This window comes from Martes martes (assembly GCF_963455335.1).
Source record: "Martes martes genome assembly, chromosome: 12".
Classification (NCBI taxonomy): domain Eukaryota; kingdom Metazoa; phylum Chordata; class Mammalia; order Carnivora; family Mustelidae; genus Martes; species Martes martes.
Genome location: NC_137900.1, coordinates 43,566,094 through 43,592,440, shown reverse-complemented (window position 1 = coordinate 43,592,440; position 26,347 = coordinate 43,566,094). Strand labels below are relative to the sequence as shown.

General features: G+C 39.0%; 1 protein-coding gene across 1 annotated transcript in view; it reads left to right on the top strand.

Moving 5' to 3' along the window:
• The window catches only part of TTC39B (tetratricopeptide repeat domain 39B), a 123,037-nt gene that overhangs the window by 74,246 nt on the left and 22,444 nt on the right, over positions 1–26,347 (top strand). Inside the window, exons 5-15 of the mRNA XM_080819607.1 lie at positions 2,730–2,861; positions 3,881–3,957; positions 7,850–7,917; positions 10,855–10,919; positions 17,973–18,078; positions 19,537–19,602; positions 21,224–21,332; positions 22,137–22,204; positions 22,295–22,354; positions 23,990–24,151; positions 24,775–24,866. Of these exons, the coding sequence (XP_080675733.1) occupies positions 2,730–2,861; positions 3,881–3,957; positions 7,850–7,917; positions 10,855–10,919; positions 17,973–18,078; positions 19,537–19,602; positions 21,224–21,332; positions 22,137–22,204; positions 22,295–22,354; positions 23,990–24,151; positions 24,775–24,866 (1,005 nt within the window). The remainder of the gene's footprint in view (positions 1–2,729; positions 2,862–3,880; positions 3,958–7,849; positions 7,918–10,854; positions 10,920–17,972; positions 18,079–19,536; positions 19,603–21,223; positions 21,333–22,136; positions 22,205–22,294; positions 22,355–23,989; positions 24,152–24,774; positions 24,867–26,347) is intronic.

Below are 26,347 nucleotides of genomic sequence, written 5' to 3'. Positions count from 1 at the left end.
ATGTCATGCTTGTCAGTTAATTTATCTGCATTTCCACCTGCACATTTCTAAGCTAATTTGGTGGAGACCCCCTACCATTGGTCACTTTTAATATCCAGTTGAGAAATCTGTCTTTTCAAATTTAATCAGTAGAACATTTCTGACTCTTTCTCATATTTTTATTTCTTTATGTGTTCAAATACTGTCACTGTATATAGTTTCATAGAGCTTCATTTTGCTTTCCTCAGTGAAATGTTTTTATGGATATGCCTTTAAAGCTTATATATTAAAAAAAGTTTCCAAAAAAAAAAAAAAAGTTTCCTTTAAAATAGGATGGGAAGAACTAGAATATGCTAATATCAAATGTTCAAAAAGAAATTTAAGATAATAAAAAAATGTTCTTGGGACTCCCTATTTATGTGATAAGTTAAGCGATTTAATTTCAGTTAATAATATCTGTTCGTTTTTCAAATGTGGAAGCAACACCCATGCTCAGCCCTGATACTAGGTGTCACCTTGACCACAGCCCAGGTGGACATATGTGACTGTGTCTGCAGTGTGCCTGGAGCTTGACAGGATTAGTCTTACATTGTGCCTTCAGACATAGTCACTTGCTTGGATGAAGCTTAGATCTTATATCACAGTTTTTTATTCATTTTTCTTTTTTCTTTTATTATTCTTTTTTAAAGATTTTATTTATTTGAGAGAGAGAGAGAGCATGAGCGGGAGTTGGTGGGGAGAGGCAGAGGGAGAGGGAGAAGCAGACTCTCCGCCGAGCAGGGAGGCAGATGTGGGGCTCAATCCCACGACCCTGAGATCATGACCTGATTTGAAGGCAGACGCTTAACTGACTGAGTCTCCCAGGCACCCTAACAATTTTTTAGAGGGTTACTTGACCACAATAGTGGGAATCTCATTTCTTTGGTCAGTAGGGTAATGTGACTCTGATCACAGACTTTCAATCTTACTAAACTTGTGGTGGTGAGCATTGCATAATGATAGAATTGCCTAATCTCTATGTCGTACACCCGAAACTAGTATACCGTCCTATGTCAACTACACATTTCAATTTAAAAAATTACATTACCTCCTCAGACGCTGCTGTGGTAATTCTATTACAATGTAGAAGAGCTGTGAGTATTTCAGACCTTAGGAACAGATGATAAAGTAGATGGTATCGCCCATAGCTGAAGGACATTGTCCAGTGTTGTCTTCAACACATGTCTGTCCTGCTTGTCTTCTGCCTTGTTTCCCTCTGTCCTTCCCAGTCCTCAGACTTCTCTATCTTCTCTCTACTTCTCTGTTTTCCTCTCCCAGCCTGCCTACCTTTTTCTTTTTATCTCTCCTCTCTGAGCTTACCTGCCTGTCTCCTTTGTTTTTTATTCACACAAGATTCCTTTTTTCCGTCTCAGACACCCAGCTGGTCATAACACAGAACGAAAAGAAGTGATTATTTTATTTGGTCAAGTTTTATATTCTCTGATCTTTATGCAAGTTTCATTGTTAAACATATGTTTTTCCCACGTGAATTCCTGTTTTTCTCTTGGAATTTTGAGTTTAAAATTTGAGGTTTAAGGGCACGCGGGTGGCTCAGTTGGTTAAGCGATTGCCTTCAGCTCAGGTCATGATTCTGGAGTCCCAGGATCGAGTCCCACATCAGGCTCTCTGCTCCACGTGGAGTCGGTCTCTCCCTCTAACCTTCCTTTCTTGTGTTCTCTCTCTCTCTCTTTCTCATTCCCTCCTTCTCAAATAGATAAGTAAAATCTTTTAAAAAATAAAAAAATTATAAAATGTGATGTTTAAAACCACAATACATGATTAATTTTGTGCTGCTCCTAACTCCTTGTGATTTTTTTCCAAACAGCCAGTGACCTCACTAGTCAGGACAAACTGCAAATTACCAAAGGATGTTTAGACTATTTCCATGGGGGAAAAGAATAATGTGTCTTGCATTTGTTTTTCGTAGCTGTGGGCTGTTGTGCATTATATTTGGATAAAAACAGAACCGTGCATTACCATTTTAAATCTTATAACAGATTGACCTAATGAGAAGTTTTGAGAAAGAGATGGTGAGGTTTTCACAGCCTGAAAGTCTGGGATGTGCGGTCCATTAGGACTGATCAATGCCCTTAAGAGTCCAAGCAATTCTCACAGATAATTTAGTAACTGGAATTGTCAAGAACTTTAATCATGAATTGTAGATAATGGGATTAGATTAGATATGAGGTCTAAAACATACTTTTGCATGGGCCCTTTGGGGCTGACCTAATTTATTGCAAAAATCTTGCTTTCCTTTGGCCTCCGGATTCTGTATCAGAATCTCCCTGTCACAAAATGCATTTCCAGTGACCTTTATTTTAGTACTTATATCAGAGCTGAAGATAGTAAGTATATTGCCTGGTGTTCAACTGGGAAAAATTGGTTTGCTTTGAAATGTTTTCAAGGAAAAGAGTCCGCAGGCTGCCCCCTTGTGCTGAAACAGAGAAAAACAATTGTCGGCTTCTGCTTCAACCTGGAACATTCTGCGCAGCCTCTGGAGGCTCAATTTGGAAAGTCCTTGATATTTGAGTTTTTTAGGACATGCCTTTCTCAGTCTGTATTATTTCAGTGATTATGGTGTAGGAGTAAAAGTTATCACTATCAAAGTCACGATATGCATTTATTAGGATTTCTTCTGATTAGTATAAGATAAGACCTACATGCTTTTAAGTCGAATTGGAATGTATTAATTCCCTGTGTTTTGCCCCCAGGGCTAAGGAGAGTATGTACCATGCTTTGGGCTACAGTACTATTGTGGTGTTGCAGGCAGTCATGACCTTCGAGCAACAGGACATCCAGAACGGCATCTCTGCCATGAAGGATGCATTACAAACCTGCCAAAAGTATGAACTGAGTAATTAACTACTTGAGATACAACTACATACCTTTATGTCTGTGTGACAAAGTGAGTGTGGTTTGCCGATGGAGACCTCTGTTTGAAGTTCGCCCCAATTGTAGTAAGGGACTTGTACTCCAAGGCTTCCGGGCCTCATGTAGTTCCATGTAATAGAGTTAACATTTCCTGTTAAGAATTATAGTAGATTCTTGTTTGGCCAAACACTTGGCATCCATAACTCCACCTCCCCCCCACCTTCCTTCTTTCTTTCTGTTCTTTTCTTTCCTTCTTTCCTTCCTTCGGTAGCTTGAACCATAGAGAAAAACTGAGGGAGACGTGTGTGGGGTCAGCAGCACGCATCTCTCAAGGGGTCTCTCTGGAGTGGATGAGTTCAGCTACTGCCTGCCAAGCTAGTGTGTCCTCTTATGCAGGAAATGCTATCTATTCAGAAGGGAGAGCTTTATTTGTCTAAAAGGACATATTTGGATACTTCCAGTTGGTGAAAATGAGAGGGATTTTCAGTTTTATTTTAATCTTTGCTCTGTGTGTATAGCAAGACCCCAGCAGCAGCTGTTAACTAGCATTGGTGAAGTTTAACATGAAACTATGTCCTTGTGTCATTATGTTGCTGCGCTACAAATGAAGAGAGTTTCCAAATACTGCCATCTAAGTGATTCTTAACGTGCAGGTGCCTCTTCCCCCCAGAAATACTGATTTTGGCCAAACAGATCAGGGCAGGTGCTTGGCAGGGTTAGCATTCATTGTTTTGTGTGGGTTTGTCCACTCACGTGTCCAGTAAGCCTGGGCAGAATGCCCACAGGATGCCTGCCCAGTGCTGGGTGCTGGGTGTGCAGTGTGGGAAAGAGTGGTCCCTGTGCTATAGACTTGAGGGGTTAGTGTTTCTCCTTGGTAACTCTTTGGTGTGACTGTGACAAAAATGAATGTCAAAGGAAAATTAGCCTGGCCTGATTTATTGTCATTTTTTTCTTTCTCTTTCCCATCTCCCCTTCTGCTTATTCTCCACAGATATAGGAAAAAATGCACGGTTGTAGAATCTTTCTCAAGTCTTCTTTCTAGAGGATCATTGGAGCAGCTGACTGAAGGTAAGCCCTGTTTAAAGATTAAGTTTTTCCTGTCTTTGAAAAGTTAAAACATGATCATACTTATAATATTCAGTATGCAAGTGTAGAATATAAAGGACATGGAATATTTTTTCCTTTTCCCATCATACTCACCCTGCAGAAAGTAACCACTGGTAATGGGTTAATGGATTAGGATTCCCCACATAACAGAGTGGGGTTCAAAGCTGATCTGCCTTTCTGCAAGCCACAGTTCTTTCCACTGTACCCCACACTTTCTCTGGTAGGCTTGTAGAAAAGGGAACAAAATGTTCACATATGGATGAGGGAAATGTTGAATCATTCCTATGTGAGACATCCTGAAAGTAGATGGTGCTGTGTTATTATCTTTTTATAATTTTTTTTACATGGCACTTTAGAAAATCTCAACTTATTTACTTATTTACTTATTACTACTTATTAAAAAAGAAAACAAATAATGAGATACTACTATATACCTATTAGAACTTCCATAATCTGAAACACAAACACCAAATGCTGGCAGAGATGTAGAGTGAAAGGAACCCTTATCCATGGCTTGTGGGAATGCAAAATGGTACAGCTACGTTGGGAGACAGTTTGGCAATTTCTTACAAAACTATACAATCCAGCAATCAATCTCCTTAATATTTACCCAAAGGAGCAGAAAACTTGTATCTGCACGTGGATGTTTACAGCAGCTTTATTTATAATTGCCAAAACATGTAAGCAACCAAGATGTCCTTCAGTAGGTGAGTGGATAAATGAACTGTGGTCCATCTAGACAAATGGAATATTACTTAGCACTGAAAAGAAATGAACCATCAAACCATGAAAAGACCTGGAGTGACCTTAAGTGCATATTACTAAGTAAAGGACACCAATCTGAAAAGGCATCAGGCTATATGATTCCAAGCGTATGACATTCTGGAAAGGGTCAAACTGACGAGATCAGTGGTTGCCCAGGGATGGGGTGTACAGATGAGTATGTGGAGCACGGAGGATTTTTAGGATAGTGAAAAAACTTTGTAAGATATCATAATGATGGATACATGTCTTTATACATTTGTCCAAACCATAGAATGTACATTGCCAAGAAGGAACTGTAATGTGAATTGTGGATGTTGGGTGATCATGATGTGTCCATGGAAGTTCATCAATTCATCAGGGGAGGTTAAGCATGCATGGGGCAAGGGATACATAGGAAATTTCTGTACCTTCCCTTCAATTTTGCTGCAGACCTAAAACTGCTTTAAAAAATAGTCTTAATTAGAAAATAATAAACGTAAATTAGCTTGTGACTATAGCATAGTCTGAAAAACAGGTTTATTTAGACTTTTACACCCAAAGGGATGCTTAGCTAACATTTTAGCACAGGGTGAAGCTATTTCCTTCCATAGACTAAGGAAATATAATTAAGAAGTGTTCTGGTAAGGTACCTATTCATAAATGCCAAATGGCTAATTTTGAGAACGGGGAAAGTGCCCAATATAAATCAAGCAGAGTGAAGGAATGCGACGTTTATAAATTAAGTTGCATTTTATTCCTTTATTTTTTTTTTAATTTATTTATTTGTTAGAGAGAGAGAGAGCGAGTGAACAGAGGCAGACAGAGTGTAGACAGAGGCAGACAGAGAAGCAGGCTCCCCGCCGAGCAAGGAGCCTGATGTGGGACTCAATCCCAGGACGCTGGGATCATGACCTGAGCCGAAGGCAGCCGCCTAACCAACTGAGCCACCCAGGCGTCCCAAGTTGCATTTTATTCCTAATGAGTTTGGCTGTCACTACAACCCGAACAGACTTTGTGTTCAAGGGAGCATGTCACAACATTGTAGCTTTAGTATGTGATTTGTTTTTCCTCTTGGTAATTTTCATTTACATCCTTGAGTGGCTGGTTGTCTGCAGGAGTCAGTATATTTAATTAAACTTTTCGTGGGTTTAACATGAACATACCCTTTCTTCTCTCAGGGCTGGCATATTGCCCTGAATGGTTTTCAAATTTCCTTTAAAAACAGCTATGTAAATGCAGTACTTAGGATGTGAAAGGGATTTAATGGGAAGGACACTTACATATGGTAGACAGAGTTCAAATTTCCTTGCCTTTTATCTCTGCCTTCTTGGCCCATGCTTTGGCTGCTCTGAGGTTTGTCCATTTTTAACTTCACCCTGAGGCAGCCAGTCCTTCTGCTCAGACCTCTGCACGGACTCAGTGTTACCTGTTGTTACCGGTCTCTGACATGGTTGAACCTCGACTTACCTTTCCAGATTTATTTTACACTCCTCCCTTTACACACCTGTGCTTCATCACACAAGCCCACCGGCCTCCCCCCCCACCCCCCGCCACACACACAATCTGTGTCACTGAGCAGACTTTCAAAGTGAGCAATGCCAAAACTCTTTCCACTCTGTTCCAAATGAACCTAGGAAGAGGAAATTCAGGTGGCTTTGTAAAAATCGAAGACTCTACTTTTCATTCCCCCAACACTGAGAAAATTGGGGGGGCACATGTAGAGGTGAGGCATTCTGAAGGACCGAGCCCCTGGCTGGTGATGGCCACCAGAACGTGCACAGGCCCTACATCCGTGCGGTTGGCCCCAGCAGTAGGCAGGCCATTGAAGGATCTCCACCACCTGGTTGCTTCTTTGTCAGTCCAGCCTTTGGCCTGTGAGCATGGTAGGGATTGCACCCAATTTGTGAGAACCAGCTTGTCGTGTGTCGGGTGGCAGGGAAGGGGGACGGGAAGAAGGACGCTAGTCCTTCTCCACTTTGACCCAACAGCATCACACAAACACGGAAGTACCCTATTTTTCAGCTATTTACATCACATAAAAATGTCCTGCTTTCTGAGCTTTTATGAAAAAGCCCAATGTGGACCAAGGGCAGTAGTCTCTGAGAAAGTAGCTAACAAAAACTGAGGGCTTACTCTCCACAGTGAGCTCTGCCCAGCTCCTCGTTTGATTCTTTAGCTGTGAAGTAAAGACGTTACCAGCTAGACTTTATGAACGAGGTGGCCAGCTGCAGAGAGGTGGATGCCCATGACACGGCAGAACCTTCCCCCCAACCCGGGCTGTTAAATCCCCCAAGCTCATTTACTTAAATAAAATGCCAGTTTGCATCCCATGGATAAAACAGGAATCTGCTGATTTTGTTTATGCAAAAATGCAAAGATTTCCCTCCCACCCCAGTCTCTGCAAGTGTAAGGTATTGTTTGGGAAGCCCAGCCATGTGTTTTGGGGCATTCCATATGTCCCTGGGATATACATAGCTTTACAGAGTCCCTTTTGTGAGTGCCTCGTTCCTGCACTAGATAGCTCAGCGATCAAAATAGCCTGGAATTGTGCTAGTGTGAGCTCTTTTTAGATCATGTCTTCGGTGTGTGAGGAGTCATGACTTGGGGGTGCTGGTCCATACTTGTTCACAGAACTCCAGAGAACTGCCTCTTTCTCTTTAAGTTAACGTTGTGTCTAGTCATTGCCATGATTATCATACCTGCATATTTTGAAGCTAGAATTCATAAATTTAAGATAGTTTTTTCAATCTCTCTAACTGGGTTAAACTTCTGTGTTACTATTAAGTTAAAGAGTGATTTTTTTTTAAGTGCTTTTAAATTTTGGTTTCTTCTTGTGAGCTGAGTTTGGGTCTCTGGTGCCAAGCCCCTGACTTTTTGTGGTTATATTTGAGTGGGACCAAAGATGACTTCCTTAAATCCTTTTACACATTCTAGGAAAATCTTGCCGAGGGACTGAGAACCAAGGTCATCGTTCTGCTTTTATGGAAGTACCAAAGCAACCTAGATTTCTCTCTTGGGTTCATGGAGCTGCGAGTCTTTCCTGAACATCTCAGAGCAATTACTGTGGACATAGGATTTTCCTTAATGTCATTTTATTTGTTTTTAATAGAGGAAATGCATGCCGAAATCTGTTATGCCGAGTGTCTCCTGCAGAAAGCAGCACTCACGTTTGTGCAGGTAATAAATGTTTGGCTTCGAATCAGTAACGCCGGGGAAGCCTGCCAGTACTACATAGGAAAAATGGGGCTCATTCGATGTCCGTGCTTCAGTTCTTTTGACTTTGACTTGTAATGGAAGATACTTGTTGTTCTGATAAACTTGGACTGAAAAATGACCCCAGGGAGCTTTGTTCCTACTCAAATGCACTTGGAGTCTGTTTCGAATTTCAGTCTATTGGGAACCACTGCCTTGTAAAGGGACTGTTTTGCAACTACTGCACCAAATTTCTGGATGCTTCTCTGTATGAGAAGTATGAGATTATCCCTCTTTGCAATTGCTAATGGTAGAGGGCTACAGGCCCTGGGCAAAAGAGGCGTCTTCATCCTTGCCCCTTCCCTTCTTTCACCAGATGCTTCAGCAAAGCTCAGGCATGCATGCTTGGAGCACCAGGCTTTTCATCCATACTTCCGATTTTATTTTCTCCCCTCCTTCTATTCTCGTGCCCCTTTCCTGCTTTTATTTCTTCCTTTGGAAGAGCAGTTTTAAAAAGTCACTAAACCAAACCATGAATACCTTTCTTTAAGGGACATTGTAATTTGACCTCTAGGAACTGTTACAACCAGTGCCTTGTCTAACATTGATTCTTCCAGCGCCTCTAAGAAACATGGATTTTAACATCAAGGCCCCATGGGTGGTGGTGATGGATACACTGGGTAGGGTAGGGTAAAGAGTGTAAAGGGGCAGAAATGCAATTGTAAAATTGAAGCTCTTCCTCAATCGCAATGTTTTACGTTGCATTGAGAGTTGCTGTTCTTTTTTCTTTTCTTTTTTTTTTTTCCTGGAAATGGACTTCTTAGGTTGGATTCTGGTTTGGTAAAATTGAACCAATCTGGTCTATGACCCAGTTTCCTTAAACCCTGTGTATTATGAAGTCTGGTTGAAAACCACATTCTTAATGCCTCGGTAAACGTAATGCTAGTCACGGAGGCCCCCCAGTTTTTCTGATGTGTTTTCCAAATGGGGCTATGGCAATCAAATCTGGGATTTGAAGACTTATTTTATATAGTGGGGACTTGCAATTAAACATCTGGGAGATAATCAAGACTCCTCCCTCTTCCTCATGCCTCCGTATCCAGTTTAATGCTCCTGTTTCTTTGACCTTGTGAAGACTTAGCGGGGGCATCTCTTCCTCTTCCTTCTCGGGTGTTCTAGTGGGGGTGTTCATCAGCTCTTCTCTACATGGCGCAGCGACCTAGTGACCCTCTGGCTCTAATTTCTCTTAACCTCCTGCTCATTGTCCATTGTGCCGCTGAGTGTCTTCCCAGAGATGAGACTGTCACCGTGTCATTGCTGTGCTATAGCATTGAGTCGTTCTCAGGGACTATGGCAGTGGTTCCGTATCAGAATATCAGCAAGGAGGCGGGGGGAGGCTTTTTCAAACTAAATTGATGTCTTCGCCCACGCTCCCTCCTCCCCTCTTACCCATGTCCTCAGATGCTACTGACAGGCGTGTTGCGTACCTGAGTGGCATGGGTAGCTGTAGCTTTCTTCCTTCGTTCTGTCTCTGTAGAAGCTTCTGTGGCAGCGCTGACTTCCGTAAGCCCAGGTGGCCAAGCACGCCATGATCATTAATGCTTCCTTGCCTTTCCTACTGCTTGAGTTTTCCCTGGCTCCCAAGGTCCGTATCTGCTTTGCCTTCCTTAATCTGGCCACTTCCTAGTTATTTTCTGTGCCTTAAGCCCCAATGCTTCCAGGAAGCTTCTATGGACCTTTCCTTGCCACCCCCGCCCCTGCTCTGCACTCTCCTGACATCCTGTGCATATCTCCATCTGTGTGCATGATTCCAGCCCTTAGCACCTTGTACTGCTTTTGTCTGATGTTTCATTCAGATGCCTGGTATAAAATAGGCATTCAGTAAATATTCGGTGAATCATGAAATGAAATATTACTATTTGAGGCAGATTTTAATGTGACTTAGGAAGTTCTTTCCTGGCCTATCTTGGAACTTGTGTAATCATAAGATTCCTTAAAATAAGAAGATAAAAATCTAAGTTGCATAGTGAATTTCGCATTTATTGATTCTTAGAATAATTTAAATGTTAAAGATTTAATAATTAATGAAAATTGTAAGCTAAAGCAAATTTTCCTCTTCTTTAGAAGGATGCCACAGGAAATAAGTACCAGAGTTTCTCTCCATTATCAATGGACTAGAAAAATACTTTCCTCAGAAGTGTGAAATATGGGACTGTCTCCATTAGCTCTGTTAGATTAACTTCTTTTAAGCAGGTTTTGATATAATTTATTAAACAATTCTCTTGGAATCCTAGAATGCTGACCCTGAAAATGATATTCATTTAGGCCCTCTGCCTCCACTTTATGGTTGATGACCATAGGCAAAGAAAAGTGAAATGACTTTTTTTTTCTCCAAAACAAAACTGTGTATTGGTGACAATCAGTTTAGAATCCAGATCAATAATTTTTGTTCTAGAAATGTATACAAGTGACATTTACAGTGTTAAATAGACTGAATGCTAAAGTACTGTGCAAAAGAAGAACCATCAGCCCATTTCCTGAAGTGTGATGGACTAGAAAGTTTGTCCTTAGAGCATATCCTTAAATTACCCATTTTGGATTCTGTTGAACCCAGAAGAAAATTCTGCATTAGATGATGTTTATCACAGTAGATTTGGACTAACGTATTTGGCCACTAAGTGGTAAGGATTACTTCCTTAATTACTTGCTTGAAGTAATGCTTAAAATGTGTTCTTCTTATTGCCATCTAAGTTGGAAGGAAAATTGCAAAAGAACATTGCAAATGTAAAGCAAGAAGAATGTTTTAATTTAAAAATTATGTCCTCAAAAGATAGTGTTTTGTTCTAATCACACGAATATATAACTGTACCATGTAAGAATCTTTTGCTAAATGATCTGATTATTTAACTGAATTGTTTTCAGGATGAAAATATGATCAACTTCATCAAAGGTGGACTCAAAATTAGGACAAGCTACCAAATATACAAGTAAGTTAAAAATTAAGATGTCTTTTCTTAAAGTGGTTTTTTTTTTTTAGCTTATTTATTTGACACAGAGAGAGATCACAAGTAGTCAGAGAGGCAGACAGAGAGAGAGGGGGAAGCAGGCTCCCCGCTGAGCAGAGAGCCCGATGTGGGGCTCGATCCCGGGATCCTGATATTATGACCCAAGCCGAAGGCAGAGGCTTAACCCACTGAGCCACCCAGGTGCCCCTAAGATGTCATTTTTAAATAATTCTTGTATTCTGTCAAATTTGTACTTCAGAATTCTCATAAAGTATGTCTAGGCTTTATTTGGTGTTGGTAAAAATGCACTGATTTTTTGGTTTACTGTGTATGTATTCAGTGCTATAGGACAACGGAATTTAGGTTTAAATGCAAACTGGAGAAAATAGCTGGAAAAAAGGTACTGACAGAATTTCTAATTATATAATCTTATTTTCTCTCTTCTAAAATCAATATATATATTTAAAGTTACAGGTATGTCTTTGGTCCAGACTCTAGAGCAGCACTGTTTGATAGAATTTTCTGTAGTGATTTAAGTGCTCAGTTAGGATGGACCATACTGTTGTCCATATCTTCTATATCCTTACTGATTTTTATCTAGTTGCTCTATCATTTGCTCACAGAGTGAAAAACTTCCAGCTTTGGTTCGGGATCACCCATTTCTTTCTTTAGTTCTGTCAGTTTTTGCATTGTATATTTAGAGCCTCTGTTATTAGGTTTATATATATATTTTATTTTATCTTCCCAATTACTTAACTTTTTTTTTTTTTAAGATTTTATTTATTTATTTGACAGAGAGAGAGAGAGATCACAAGCAGGCGGGGGTTGGGGGGGGTAGGCTCCCTGCTGAGCAGGGAGCCCGATGCAGGTCTCAATCCCAGGATCCTGGGATCATGACCTTAGCTGAAGGCAGAGGCTTTAACCCACTGAGTCACCCAGGCGCCCCATGACTTAACCTTTTTATCATTATGAAATGTCTCTACTTAACTCCTTATAATAAATATTTGTCTTGAAGTCTGTTTTGTCTGACATTAATATAGCTACTCATGCTTTTTTATAATTAGTGTTAAGTGTAGAATGACATATTCTTGTACTTTAAACCTATCTTTGTTTTTAATGTAAATTGCAGTTCTTATAGATGCTTATAGTTGGGTCTTGCTTTTTTATTCAGTATAACAAATGATATGTTTGTGCTTGTAGCTACCATTTTTCTTGTTCTCTTGCCTCGTTTGGTTTTCTCACTTCTTTTTTTGCCTTTTTTGCATTACTAAAATTTAAAATATATATATATATATATTCCAGTGTAATCAATCACTCTATTGTTTTCTTAGCTTATTGTTAATAAGCTTATTAGCTTATTATTATTAAGAAAACTTATTGTTTTCTTAATTTTTTAAAAGATCATTCTAGTGATTATAATATCCTTCTTAACTTATCACAGTCAACTTAGAGTTGATATACTCCTGCCTTTAAGTTCTTATAAAATATAAGAACTTTGTGAAAATATAGTTTCACTGACCATTTGTCTTTTATACTATTCTTTGATACCACACTTATATATATTAGAAGCCCCACAATGCCGTGTCAAATTTTTTTTTCATAAAGATGTATGTATTAATTTCTTTGAGATAGAGAGAGAGCCAGAGCATGTGAGGTGTGCTCAAGCATGGGGGGAGGGGCAGAGGGAGAGAATCTCCAAGCAGACTCCCCCACTGAGCACCTAGCCTGACCTGGGGCTCAGTCTTATGACCCATGAGATCACGACCAGAGCCGAAACTGGGAGTCGGACATTTGACCAGCTGAGCCACCCAGTTGGCCCAACAATAGGACTGTGGCTTTCTGTATCAGTTCTAGGCACCCCACGTTGAGTGGATTCAAGAGTACCTTCAGCTGACTAGCCATGTAAATATAAAGTTGGTGTGAGAGATGTTCCCACCTTTCAAAGTTCAGCTCTTCTCCAGTTTTTTACTACCTTTTGTTTTCACTTTCCAGTGCTAAAAATGCTATTATGCTATTATGTGTGTCATTATTAGCAGATCCCCAGGGGTGTCTGGGTGGCTCAGTGGGTTAAGCCTCTGCTTTTGGCTTAGGTCATGATCTCAAGGTCCTGAGATCGAGCCCCAGTGGGGCTCTCTGACTGCTGCCCTGCCTACTTGTGATCTCTCTCTCTCTCTATCAAATAACTAAATAAATAAATAAATAAATAAAATCTTAAAAAAAAAAAAAAAGCAGATTCCCCATTAGTGAGAGCAGAACCAAGATTTAGTATCTTAAGAGATAATTTTACTCAAAGTGATTTCATAAAATTATATTTCATTCAAAATTGTGGAGGTAGGGGGGAGTTTTGGGAAATTGACTGTTGTTCTTAGTTTTCTTCTTGAAATCATTTTTCTTTAAAAGAATTTTTTTTCTTTTATTTGACAGAGAGAGAGCACATGCACAAGCAGAGGGTGGGAGAGGGGGAAAGGCAGGTTCCCTGCTGAGCAAGGAGCCTGATACAGGACTTGATCCCAGGATCCTGGGTTCACGACCTGAGCTGAAGGCAGACATTTAACTGACTGAGCCACCCAAGCACCCCTCTTGAAATACTTTTTAGATGCTATGGACTCCTGGGTAGCTTAGTCAGTTAAGCATCTGCCTTCAGCTCTGTGGTGATCCCAGGGTCCTGGAATCGAGTCCTGCATTGGGCTCCCTGCTCTGTGGCAAGCCTGCTTCTCCCTCTGCCTCTGTTTCCCTCTCTCTTTCTCTCTCTCTGTCTCTCATGAATAAATAACATCTTTGAGAAAACAAAGAAATACTTTTTAGATGATAATAAAAGGATGTGAAAGAGCTAATTGCTTTTCTAGTCATCAGAACTTAAAAACCGGGATGAATTCAAGTAGTCTTAAAATGGCACAAACATATCAGTGTGTGCACTCATGTACTTTTGTACATACACACAGATATTTACTTGGGAATTAAAAATATATGAAATTCCTATATATACATAGGTGTCTTTCAGAATAGTGGGAAAAATAGATACTTTTTGGGAAAATTGGTTCTTCATTCTGGAAAGAGAGCATAAAAATAAATTACATGTAGATTTAAATTAAAATTTTTAAAAAGATTTTATTTATTTATTTGAGAGAAAAAGAGCGTGCGTGTACAGGAGGAGTAGAGGGGGGGCAGAGAGAAAGAATCTCCAGCAGACTGTGCTGAGCAGAGCTCAATGCTGGGGTCAGTCTCACAATGCTGAGATCACGACCTGAGCCGAAACCAACAGTCAGATGCTTAACTGAGCCACCCAGCTCCTCTAATATTAAAATATTTTTAAAATGGTACTATTGAAAACATAAGGAAATATTTTTATAGTCCTAAAACACAAAAGCCTTTATACTTTTATTTAAAAATTTTCACTTTGAAATAACTTCAGAATTTTTACAAAGAATTTTTATATATTCTTCATTCAGAGTCACAAATGTTAACATCTTATAGAACAACAGTAATAATTATTTTTTTCACAGTAATAATTATTAATACCAAGAAACTAACATTGACACAGTAGTATCAATTACTCCACTGATTTTACTCTAATTTCTCTAATTGTCCCTCTAATATCCTTTTTCTGGTCCGGGATTGAATCCAGGATCGGGGATATTGCATTTAGTTGTTATGTTTCTTCAGTCTTTTTTAATCTGGAAGAGTCCCTCAGTCCTTCTTTATTTTTATGACCTTGACATTCTTGAAGTATACTGGGCAGTTATTTTGTAGAATGTCTCTCAGTGGGAACTAATCTAATGTTTCTTCATGATTCCATCCAGATTTTGCATCTATGGCAAAGATACCATGCAAGTGATATTGTGTCTTTAGTAGTGTATCGTATCAGTAGACACATGATGTCAATTTCAGAAGGCTTTTTGAGTGTGACATAAAATCAGGAACCAAAAAGACTGACTTGGCCAAATAAACATTTCGGTTTTCATCAGGGCGAAATACACCATAATAAAAAGTACAAATGGAAACGTGATACAAATGATTCAGGGCAAATGCCAGTGTGAGGAGCTCATAAATTGGTGGGAATCTAAACTGATAGAGTTTTCCTGAAGGATGTTTTAACAATATGTATCAAAATTAAGAAAGTATATCACCTTTGATCTCAGAAGTCCCTTTTCTAGGAATTTATCCTAAGGGTAGTTGTGATAGATTAACTATAGTTACAGTACTTGATGTAGGAAAAGTACTTGATGAATGTACAAGCACACTTTTAGCAACATTGTTTATAATATGGAAAATTTGGAAACAATGTAAAATATTTAATAATGAAATTTGGTTAAATAAACAATTCCATAAAATAGAAAAATATGCACTTGTTAAAAAATAAGGTAGCTCTCATGCATTTTCATAGAAAATCATCAGTATAACCTATAGGACATTATATACTATACGATCGCATTTGTGGTTTTTAAAGTTTGCATTCTTACTAAAGCATAAAACCACCTAGAAGGTTATGTACCAGGCTGTTAGCAGTGACCATCTCTCCGTGGGATAGTCATGTAGGGGCACTTAAACTTTCTCTGTGTTATTTGAAAATCTTATAACAATCATCTATTATCAGAACATAGAACATTTATATTTTGATTAAAAACGAAAAGAATTTTGAAGATCATTTCTACCTCCTGCCATCCTGTTGATATTTTGATGTTTGTATTCTTAATGCATGCATATGAGCATATATAATTATCTCTTTATGTAATGAAATCATATACTTCATGTCATTTTGAAATTTCCTTTCTCATTTCATGTCACAAATTTAGGTCAGTAAGTCAATATTTTTAGTTCATGGATTTTAATGGCTATGTAGCATTCTATTATGTGGGTATACCACCCATGTGTATGTATAAATATATGCACTCATGTGACTCTCTTCTTAATTAATTTCCTGTTGTTGCCAGTTTAGCTTGTTTATACATTTTCACTATAAATAGTAATACAGTATCTCTCCTTATAAGTAAGTTTTGTGTTTATCCATGCTATTTCCTTAGAATAAAATTAGATTTATTGGGTTAAAGGTACACCTGTGTTTAAGACTTTTGATATATATTGCAAAATCATTCTGAAAATAATTGGCTTGGCAAACTTTTTCTTAAAGGGCTCGATAGTAAATGTGTTTGGCTTAGTGGGTCATAAGATCTCTATTGTGGCTACTCAACTCTATGTGTAGTATAGGCATAGACAATAATAGAATGGATGAACATGCTTATGTTCCCATAGTTTGCCAATCTCCATACCATAACCACCTTTTTACCAAAGTAGATGAATATGTCTATTTGTTCTTTCATTTGCCAGTATTGGTTTTCCATTAAAAATACTAAAATAATGCTTATTATCATGAAAATGGCACATATATTTAGGAAAATAAGAGAAGGTAGATGAGCAGCTATTAACATACAGAATCCATATTCTTTTCACAGTGATGATGTCTGCAAAACTGAGTATATATTATTTCAGAATATTTTCTGTCCAAATCTAAAGATAGGTGTACTTTTTAATGTGCATACTCTTTTGTAACCTGCTTTTTTCAGTTAATGATCTTTGCTTTTCCATGTGAATAAATCTTCATTTCACGTAATACTCGAGTCTATCTTCACGTTTTCCTGGTTTCTTTTCCTGCTGGTATGTCTGTACCAGAACATAGCGCAGGACTGTCTCCTGCATCCTATGTTTATGTCCATTTAGTATCTTTTATTCTAGAACCATCTGTCCATTCATGATTGTTGTTGAAAAGCCCAAGCCAGTTGTCCTGCAGAATATCCCATGGATTTGCTTGATGGCTTTCTGGAGTTTCTGGCTAAAGAACAGAATTTCATTTTCTCCCAGTTCTGGAGGTTGCAAGTCCAAAATCAGGGTGCCAGCATGGTCAGCTTCTGGAGAAAGCTCAGGCTTATAGACAGATAGCTAGCTGCTTCTCGCTCAGCCCTAATAGGGCCAAGAGAGAGATAATCTCCTCTCTTTCTCTTCTTCTGAGGTCACCAGTCTTATCAGAGTAGCACCCCACCTTTAATTACCTCCTAAAAATCCCTACCTTCATATATCCTCACACTGGGGCTTAAGCTTCAACATATGAACTTGGAGGGGGCATAATTAATTTTTATCCCATAGCGTTCTTCTAGAGCCTTATATTCCCTGTAACTAGAAATTAGATCTCTAGGCTTTCTGGATTCAGGTTAAATAAATTTGGCTAGAATACATCATAAATGAAGTTGTATGCTTTATAATTATATTACACAAGGTGATATATAGTATCTGGTTATTCCTTATTACCTTTAAATATATATTTGTCAATTTGGTAAGCATTTCCTGTTCATTACCAAATTTTATATTTTTGTTATTGTTTTAGTTTGCATTTCTCTGAATAAGTATTTGCCTTTCAAAGACATGAAGGGAAGGGGGGAAAGGCCCGGAAAAGAAATTAAAATGAGAAAAAGGAAAGAATTGCTTGGATGGAATAGGATAAAGAAAGACAAATGGTACAGTTTGATGAAATTTTCTGTTCTTTTTCAGTCTTTCCTACTTGGAAGCTCTAATTTATTTGGTCTATTTGAGATCATGGTGATCACACTGAAATTCACATCTTTTTGGCAGTAGCTTCTCGGATACTTGGTGGAAAGTAGGGTTGCTCAAGCGTGCACGGGAACCGAGGGATGGCGCACCCCTGGGAAGTCTTTTATGAGACATTGCTGGAAAGTTGTAAGGTCACAGCCCTGTGGTCCTGGGGCTCTGGAGTCCTGCGTGCTGATGTTTAAACCCTGTCTTGTTTCAGCCCAGGAAGATTGCTCCTGATAAACAGGGCAGAAATTGCTGTGTCAGTTTTTCCTTCATGACTATTTATCCAAGTAGCCTTTAAGGTTAAACTCAGCACAGTTGCCTCTGTTGAAAAATCACCAAGCATTTTGGCTAATGACATTCATCTCATAGCGTGTCTGTGTGAATTTTGACTTCACATTAATTTTCTGAGTCATAATAAAACTTACGTGACAACTTTTTTCTTCAATCCAGAGAATGTCTTTCTATCCTGCATGTAATTCAGAAGAATAAAGATGAACAACAGTTCTTCTATGAATTTGAAGGGGGTGTCAAGCTTGGAATAGGTGCCTTTAATTTGGTAAGTAAATAATTATAAAATAGCTGCCAAAAGCTTTTTTAACAGAACCTAAGGTTTTCAGTGCCTTCTCTACAGTGTATGAACCTCTGCCTGAGTTTGGTTGACAAATGGCTAGAGTGGGATCGAATTTTTTTTGTGTTGTGACCCAGTGGTAACTTTGGCCAGTATGTGTTGTAAAGTTCTGCACATGCTTAGAGTAGGTTTGGATTATACAAGAGGGGAAGCAGGCAGCAGGCTGAATGGACTGGCAATATTTTTGGTAATAAGGAGCCGGGAATCCGGTTCCATTTCCACATCAGAAATATTGTGGCTTTAGCAATGGAGGCTCTGGAATTGAAAATAGGGGAGGCAGTAGCCATACAGGTTGAGGCATGATTTTGATGCCGTGAGGGAGATGGAAGTTTGAATAGATATTTGTCAAATTGTAATATGTTATTTAGAGATTTTGAAATTTATTAAGGTTTGACTATAATTAATGAGAAAATGCATTGGTAAAGGGAATAATACACACGAGTGTGCACATCACCGTGACCACTTTGTTCATGAGCCCAGTTAGTCAGTGGTAGGGGTGTCTGGGGAAAGAGGCTGGCTGGCTGTTACAACGGGTCATCCTACTCCCTTGATTAATTCAGATCCTCCTCTGCTGAGGTCGGGCTTTGGTGAACATTCACATGCAACACAAATATCTTCATGTTTTTTGCTCATTTGGAGAGGTTTATACTCTTCCTTAGACTTCCTTGTCATTAATATTCCAATGATATTCCTTCCAAATCCCTGACCGTCCAGCCAAACAGCCAAACCGTTGGCTCCAGCCGATGAACCCATATAGAATCACACACATGGCCATTTCTCCTTCTAGGCAAAGTGAACAAGCAGGTGACCTGCTCTTGCCCTGCCTGGATTTCCCCTCCCCACTGTTCCCCAGGGATGTTCTAGAAGGCAACTGGAGTACCATGCTGTTCACTTTTAGGTGATGCCTGCATATTATGCAGAATTTGACAGACTCGCTTTCTGGAAAAGGATGTTAAAAAGTGGTCTTGTTTGCAAGTGGGCACTGAGGGATTCCCTTCTCAGCACTTCATCATTGCACATAAGAGGAGCAAGTATTCTCTTGAGCATCCTGAAAAGGCCAGGGATTTTGCTGTTGTTGTTGTTGTTTGGTTGGTTGGTTCGTTGGTTTTTTAATTTTTTAGGTTCATTGTCTTAAATGAAATTAATTCATTAATTTAGAAAAGTTAAATGAAAAAGTTAAAATGATAAAATTAAATGAAATTAATTCACAAGTGATGATTAACCATATGTGCAATATGTGATGATTGAGATATGTATAGTGGTTTGGACTTGGTTCTAATATTTCATATTACCAAATCATGAAACCTTTAAGTTGTTTGGAGGTTAATATTTATCTGTACATAGATACACTAACAAATAGACTTTTTTTTTTTTTTCCCCTTGCAGATGCTCTCCCTTTTACCAGCCCGGATTATCAGACTGCTAGAATTTATAGGATTTTCAGGAAACAGGGTACACATTTAATTTTATCTTAATTTTGAAGGGAAAGATAAAACATTATTTACTGAATACGAGGACAGTGCAGCACATCTTCTTAACTAGCATGGCAATTATTGACAATTTGCAGGACAGTAAAAAGTCATGGGGGTCTTGATTGTGCTTTTCAGGAGCTGTGGTGGTTTTTCTATTGAAAGCAACTTTTTTTAAATCTTTGTTACCTATGTTCTGGTATTAAAAATTATGTTTTACTAACATGGCTACTTGCTGGACTTTGGTACTCTTGTGTGTTTAAAATATGCTTCCTTAACCTTTTAGCAACCACAGAGTGTTCTGTAAAACCAGGAAATAAGGCTAGATGTCCATGTCTCCCATAGTCATGCTGTTTTGGGTTTCCTTGCACTTTTTTAAGTTTCATGATAAAACTAAGGAAGGAAATTTTGTTTTCCCTGAGTTTCATTCATTATATTTCTGCGTGGCTGTTTTTGTAGTGTATAACATTCATTAAACCTAACATTCAATGTGCTATTACCAGGATTGCCTTATTGAAATAGCCGTCCCTATTAGCGAAGAGGGCAGGTTTTGGAGAACTGTATGAGAACAAGTATTTGAAGCTGTTGCTCCCCGCCCCCTCCTCCACCTGCCCCACTGGTCCTGTGCTTTTCTGTTTTCTGTGCTTCTCCTGCCCTCTATCTTGGATATCCTCCCTAGCCAGCAGCCTCCCAAATAATGTTCTTGTGAGAGCCTCTCCATACATTAGGTTTGAGATAAATGTCAGCTATTCCTCAATCTCTCCCTTACTCTCTCCCAGTGAGGCTCATGTACTCCTAACTCAGAACCATACATCTTTCTTACAACACTCACCATATTCTAGCACAACCGTGTGCTCATGTAGTGTCTTCCCTATTTAATAGAAAGATCTTTTTTTTTTTTTTTAAGATTTTATTTATTTGTCAGAGAGAGTGAGCACAGGCAGACAGAGTGGCAGGCAGAGGCAGAGGGAGAAGCAGGCTCCCTGCTGAGCAAGGAGCCCAATGTAGGACTCAATCCCAGTACCTTGGGATCATGACCTGAGCCGAAGGCAGCCGCCCAACCAACTGAGCCACCCAGGCGTCCCTTGATAGAAAGATCTTTGAAGATAAACCTGTATTTGCTTGTGACATTAAGGAGGGCATGTGATGTAATGAGCACTGGGTATTATATAAGACTGATGAACCACTGACCTCTACCTCTGAAACCAATAACACATTATATGTTAATTAATTGAATTTAAATTTAAAAAGTTAAAAACCCTCTATTTTTTCATACCCACCATAATACATTGCACTTACATCCTCAACATGTTTTAATAAATTAATATTTTTATAAGAGAAATTCAACATTTCTATGGGATGAGCACTGCCTTTATCCTTTCCCTAGAATCACATAATAGGAAAGAATTTGTGAGATTTATCTCATGCCAGTTTAAAATGTAAAGTTTGTTTCTGGTCAGGCATTTTCCCTGTTCTAAGCTCTTGAAAAGTAAACTCCACCTTCTTGGAGGGTGGAGATACAAGAACTTGGCTTCTGTAGTGTCTGAATGTGACTTTTGAGTCAATCATGTTTTCTCCTTCTGAAAGGCATTTGCTTCCCACAGGAGTTGGGCCTCCTGCAGCTCCAGGAAGGTGCATCAGGAAGAAGCATGAGGTCTCCACTATGCTGCCTAACTATACTAGCTTTTCATACTTACATCTCCCTCATACTTGGTAAGGACTGGATTATGTTTTATATCTTAGAAAGTTGATTACCTTTCATCTGAGTAAGTAAAAAATTTAGATTGTACCCTCAAAACCAATAGAACATTGTATGTTAATTACTTTTTCACTGAAACAATTAGGAAGAAAATCACCAAGAGCCAGTAGTCTGTATCTGTTTACTTTTTTCTCTTTTTCTCTCTTTTTTTTTTGACATTTGTCATAGTAACATTTGGCAGAGGTTGCCTATTTTGTATCTGTTCTCCACTAAAAACATTCTGTAAAATTTAAGGTGATCTGTTTTAGCATATTCATATTGGATTTCTTTTTGAGTAGAAAATTAAATTTTTGGCTAAGTTAATATTGCTGTTAAAACCAGAAAACCCAGTTAGGACACAACAATAACTCCCTCCATTTTTTTTTTTTTAAAGATTTTACTTATTTATTTGACACAGGGAAGGACAGCAAGAGAGGGAACACAAGCAGGGGGAGTGGGATAGGGAGAAGCAGGCTTCCTGCCGAGCGGGGAGCCCGATGCAGGGCTTGATCCCAGGACTCTGGGATCATGACCCAAGCCGAAGGTAGACCCTAATGACTGAGCCCCCCAGGGGCCCCAACTCACTCCATTTTTAAGAATTAGTTGGTCCTAGAGCTTTTCTTAAACTAAAGTCATGGGTGGGCCCTGTCTTGCCAAATTAACAGTTCTTATCTTTTCCATGAATAGGTGTTTGCTATATTTTACTAATATGTGGAGAATTGCTTTTATGTGTGTCCCCTATTTCGTGAAGACTGAGGCTTTTCCTGTTGAATTTCTAGGTACAGGAGAAGTGAATGTTGTGGAAGCAGAGAATCTCCTCGCGCCCTTCCTCCAGCAGTTTCCAAATGTATGCTTAGAATTTTAAGTGCATGTTTCAGCCATAAGCAGTCAGGCAGGGCTGACCACTGATCAGTCTGTCTGCTTCCTTTCTCCCCAGGGCTCCCTCATGTTGTTTTATCATGCCCGGATAGAGCTGCTGAAAGGGAATGTGGAGGAGGTAATTTATCGTGGGGGGAATATCTTGCAGAGTGTCTGTCAGGTGGTGTTGTGTCATACTCATTCAACATAAGTAAATTCAGCTATATGCACTAGACAGAAATGTAGACAAAATATGTTATCAAAACGCCCCAATTTAATTTTATGTGAGTATCCTACTCTATGTAGATTACTGAATACGGTCTATTACTTACGTATTAAGTACGTGAGGCAGCTCGGGGTAGAATATACAGAATACAAGTGGGCACCTTTAAAGGAATTTCAGAAAGTTTATCCATTTCTGTATTGCATATTGACTTTGAAATCTCTCTCCTGCGTAAGATACAGCTTCACTGTACTGCACATACTCCTCATCAAAGGAAATTATTCACTGATTCTCTTGAAGAAGACAACTGTGGGGCTTTTCGTATAAGTATACTCACCAATAATTTTCTTCTGCACAAATGAAATCAAACATATATATTTTTCTTTGATTTTTTTTTTCCCTACTTACATCTTGGATTTCTTTCCAGGTCAGTATATCTAAATCTTCCTCATTCATTTTGATGGCTGGATTTCATTCCATGAGGAGCATATGTGGTACTTAGTGAAGCAGTCCACTATTGATAGACATTTGTCTACTATAACTGTGCTGTTGTAAACATCATTATGTGTATGTTTCCGTGCACAGATACTGATAATCAGGATTTGTAGGTCAAAGATGTTTGCATCTTGATAAATCTAGCCAAGCTGACCTTCTAACTAAGGTTAATAACTAAGTTTATTCCATTTAAATACTTATAAAGATGCGAGAATACTTGTTTCCAATGCACTTTGCCAACTCTGCACATTATCTGTTGTATTTTTGCCCATATCATAGCCAAAACATAATCAAAGTTTTAAAAAGATTTTATTTATTTATTTCAGAGAGAGGGAGAGAGAGAGCATGTACATACTTGCGCAAGTGCGGGATGGAAGAGAGGCAGAGTGGGAGGGAGAGAGTGAAGCAGACTCTGTGCTGAGCTTGGAGCCCGACGTGGGGCTTGATCTCAGGATCCTGAGATCATGATCTGAGCCAAAACCAAAAGTCCGATGCTCAACTGACTAAGCCAGATGCCCAATTTTTAAATTTATGTTTTTCAGCTTACAAATTTCTTCATGTGTATGTTTATCACATGTTTATCTTTTTCTCTGATTACCTATTCATATCTTTGACAATTTTCCCATTGAGTTGTTTGTCCTTTTTATATGGATTTTATTAAATTGTTGTTGATAAGGATTAATTTTGGAGAGTTGTGGATGTAGTAATATCTTCTCCCAGTCTGCCTTTAACTTTGTTTAAGGTATATTTTAACTTCTGGGAGTTCTGGCTTTTATGTTCAGTTCTTTGGTAAAGGACTTCTTTATATCTTCCTTGGGAAGGAACTTCACTACTCCCACATGATAAAGTGCCACAGCCCCCTCACGAAGCTAAATCAAGAGGCAGAACTTAATTGTATCATTTCATGTAGGGAAAGGAACATATCCCATCACATTGAGTGGTTTAATGAGAGATGCTTTTGTTCTTTTTGTACAAAGTGATTTATGTATTTTTCCATTAGGTTATTATCTCCTTGTCTAATATCTGGATGATCAGCTTTATGCAATTGACTTATAGGCACAAGAGATATTTCGAAAATGCATTTCAGTTCAAGAAGAATGGAAACAGTTTCACCATCTCTGTTACTGGGAGCTGATGTGGATTTATGTATTCCAACAAAACTGGATGGAGGCATATTATTATTCTGATCTGCTTTGCAAAGAAAGTAAATGGTCCAAGGTAAAGTGCTGTGCTTTTGTTGCTGTTATCTATTTGCTAGTAAGTGTCCAGGATGATTTTTTGGGGGACTGTTCAGAAGTATGACTTCAACCTACTTTCTCAACTCAGGAATTCATCAAAGGAGGAAATAGGCATTAGGTACCTACTGCTTATAAGCACGGTCCTTAGCACAACATGCTCTAACAGCCATCCAAACAGTCCTCGTCAACAAAGAGGTTTTATCTCTGAGGATGAAATGCACTTACATTTAAAAAATTATCAAGCAGTCTTGATAATTTTTTAATAGATTTATGATACCCTGGTGACGAGGCTTTTCACAAGAATTAAAATTAATTCTGAACTGTTTGTGAGAAGTTGGGAGAAATGAGATGATTTCTTGTTCATTCTGTGTACTTTCTTGCCCATAAATGCTATCATTGTATAATGGGAAAATGGTAAAAATTAACTGAAAAGTGTTATTCTCAATAGGAACCGGCCTTGTAAGACTTCATTTCCTTTTATTTCTTTGGTACCTTTTAAATGTTACATCTAGACCATTTGTAGGTCATTCCCGACTTGCAAGAGAGAAATGTCATGTACCTAGAGATGCCCTATAACTAGCTGCTTCTCTTCTTTTCCTCCAGGCAACGTATGTGTTCTTGAAAGCTGCAATTTTGAGTATGCTTCCAGAGGAGGCTGTCATAGCAACGAAAGAGGATGTAGTGACTTTATTCAGGTGAGCCAGGAATTCTTGCTAGAACGAAGATCCTGAATGTATCTTTCTTTTCCCGAGTGTTCTCCCATACTTGACCTTCATATCTTCTTTAATGTCTACCCGTTCGATGCAGGAACCCTTCAAAACCACACTCAAGGTCTGCTGTGAACTGCTCTGTTTAACTGTGTTTAGATCAGTATCCACCCATCCTCTGGAACCTTGTTTTTGAGCACCTGCTGTGTGAAGGGTCCTGTGTGAGGTGTTGAATAAGCAGGCAGGGCTCCTGTCCTTGTGGCGTGTATAACTTTGTTGTGGAATCAGGCATCAGTGAAATTATCACACAAATAATGGCAAAATTGTAGTACATGACTAATTTTTTTCCTTACTGCCTTTGTTGCCATTCCTTCTCAGTATTTTTGTAGGCTCATCCTGTTTTATCCAGCTATTGAAGGTTGATGTCTTAGAGCCACAACCTTAGGAAATCTTAGCCAGGCCAAGTTTAAATCCTAGCTCAGACTTCCTGACTGAGCTGCCGACCCATACAGCCAGCTCCCATTTGTCACCTTTCCTTGGATATGTGAGAGCATTTTAAAAAATTAGTTATTTACTTATTTTTAAAATATTTTATTGATTTATTTGAGAGAGGGGTAGGGAGGAGCAGAGGGAGAAGAAGAGAGAGTCCCAAGCCGATGTGGGGCTTGATCCTAGGACCAGATTATGACCTGAGCCAAAACCAAGAGTGTGACACTCTACCAACTGTGCTACCCAGGCACCCTGAAAGCATTTTAAACTTACCGTGTTCAGTCTTCCTGGACAAACCTAGTATTCTTTCCTCTTTTGGTGACTGGGACGACAGTTCTCAAGCCAGAAGCTGATAATACTTGCATCACCAGTGCTCCCCACAGTGCCCCCCATCCCCCACTGGGAAGAGAAATATGGATATGCACGTAGAGGCAGTAATGGTTGAGATCGTGTCTGAAGGTGGAGTAGGAGCTGCTGAGGCAGCAGGGAGCTGTGGTGGTGCAATTTCAGACCAAGAGAATAGCACATGAGAGGACCCTGTTGCAGGAAGGAGTACTGCACATTAAAGAACCAGAAGGTGATAATTTGGTGAGACATCATGCTACATTTAAGGTACAGTTGACCCTTGAACAACATGAGTTTGAACTATGTGGATCCACTTACATGTGGACTTTTTTTTTTTTTTTGGATCAGTACAATACTGAAATTGTATTATCTCATCCTTATGATTTTCTTAATAGCATTTTCTTTAGCCTACTTTATTTTAAGAGTATGGTATTTAACACATTCAACATACAATATATGTGTTAATCAACAGTTTTTGTTATCAGTAAGGCTTCTGGACAGCAGTAGGGAGTTAGCAGTTAATTTGGGGGAGTCAAAACTATATCTGGATTTTTTTTTTCAGATTTTATTTATTTACTTGAAAGAGAGAGACATAGCAAGAGAGGGAACACAAGGAAGGAGAAGCAGGCTCCTCG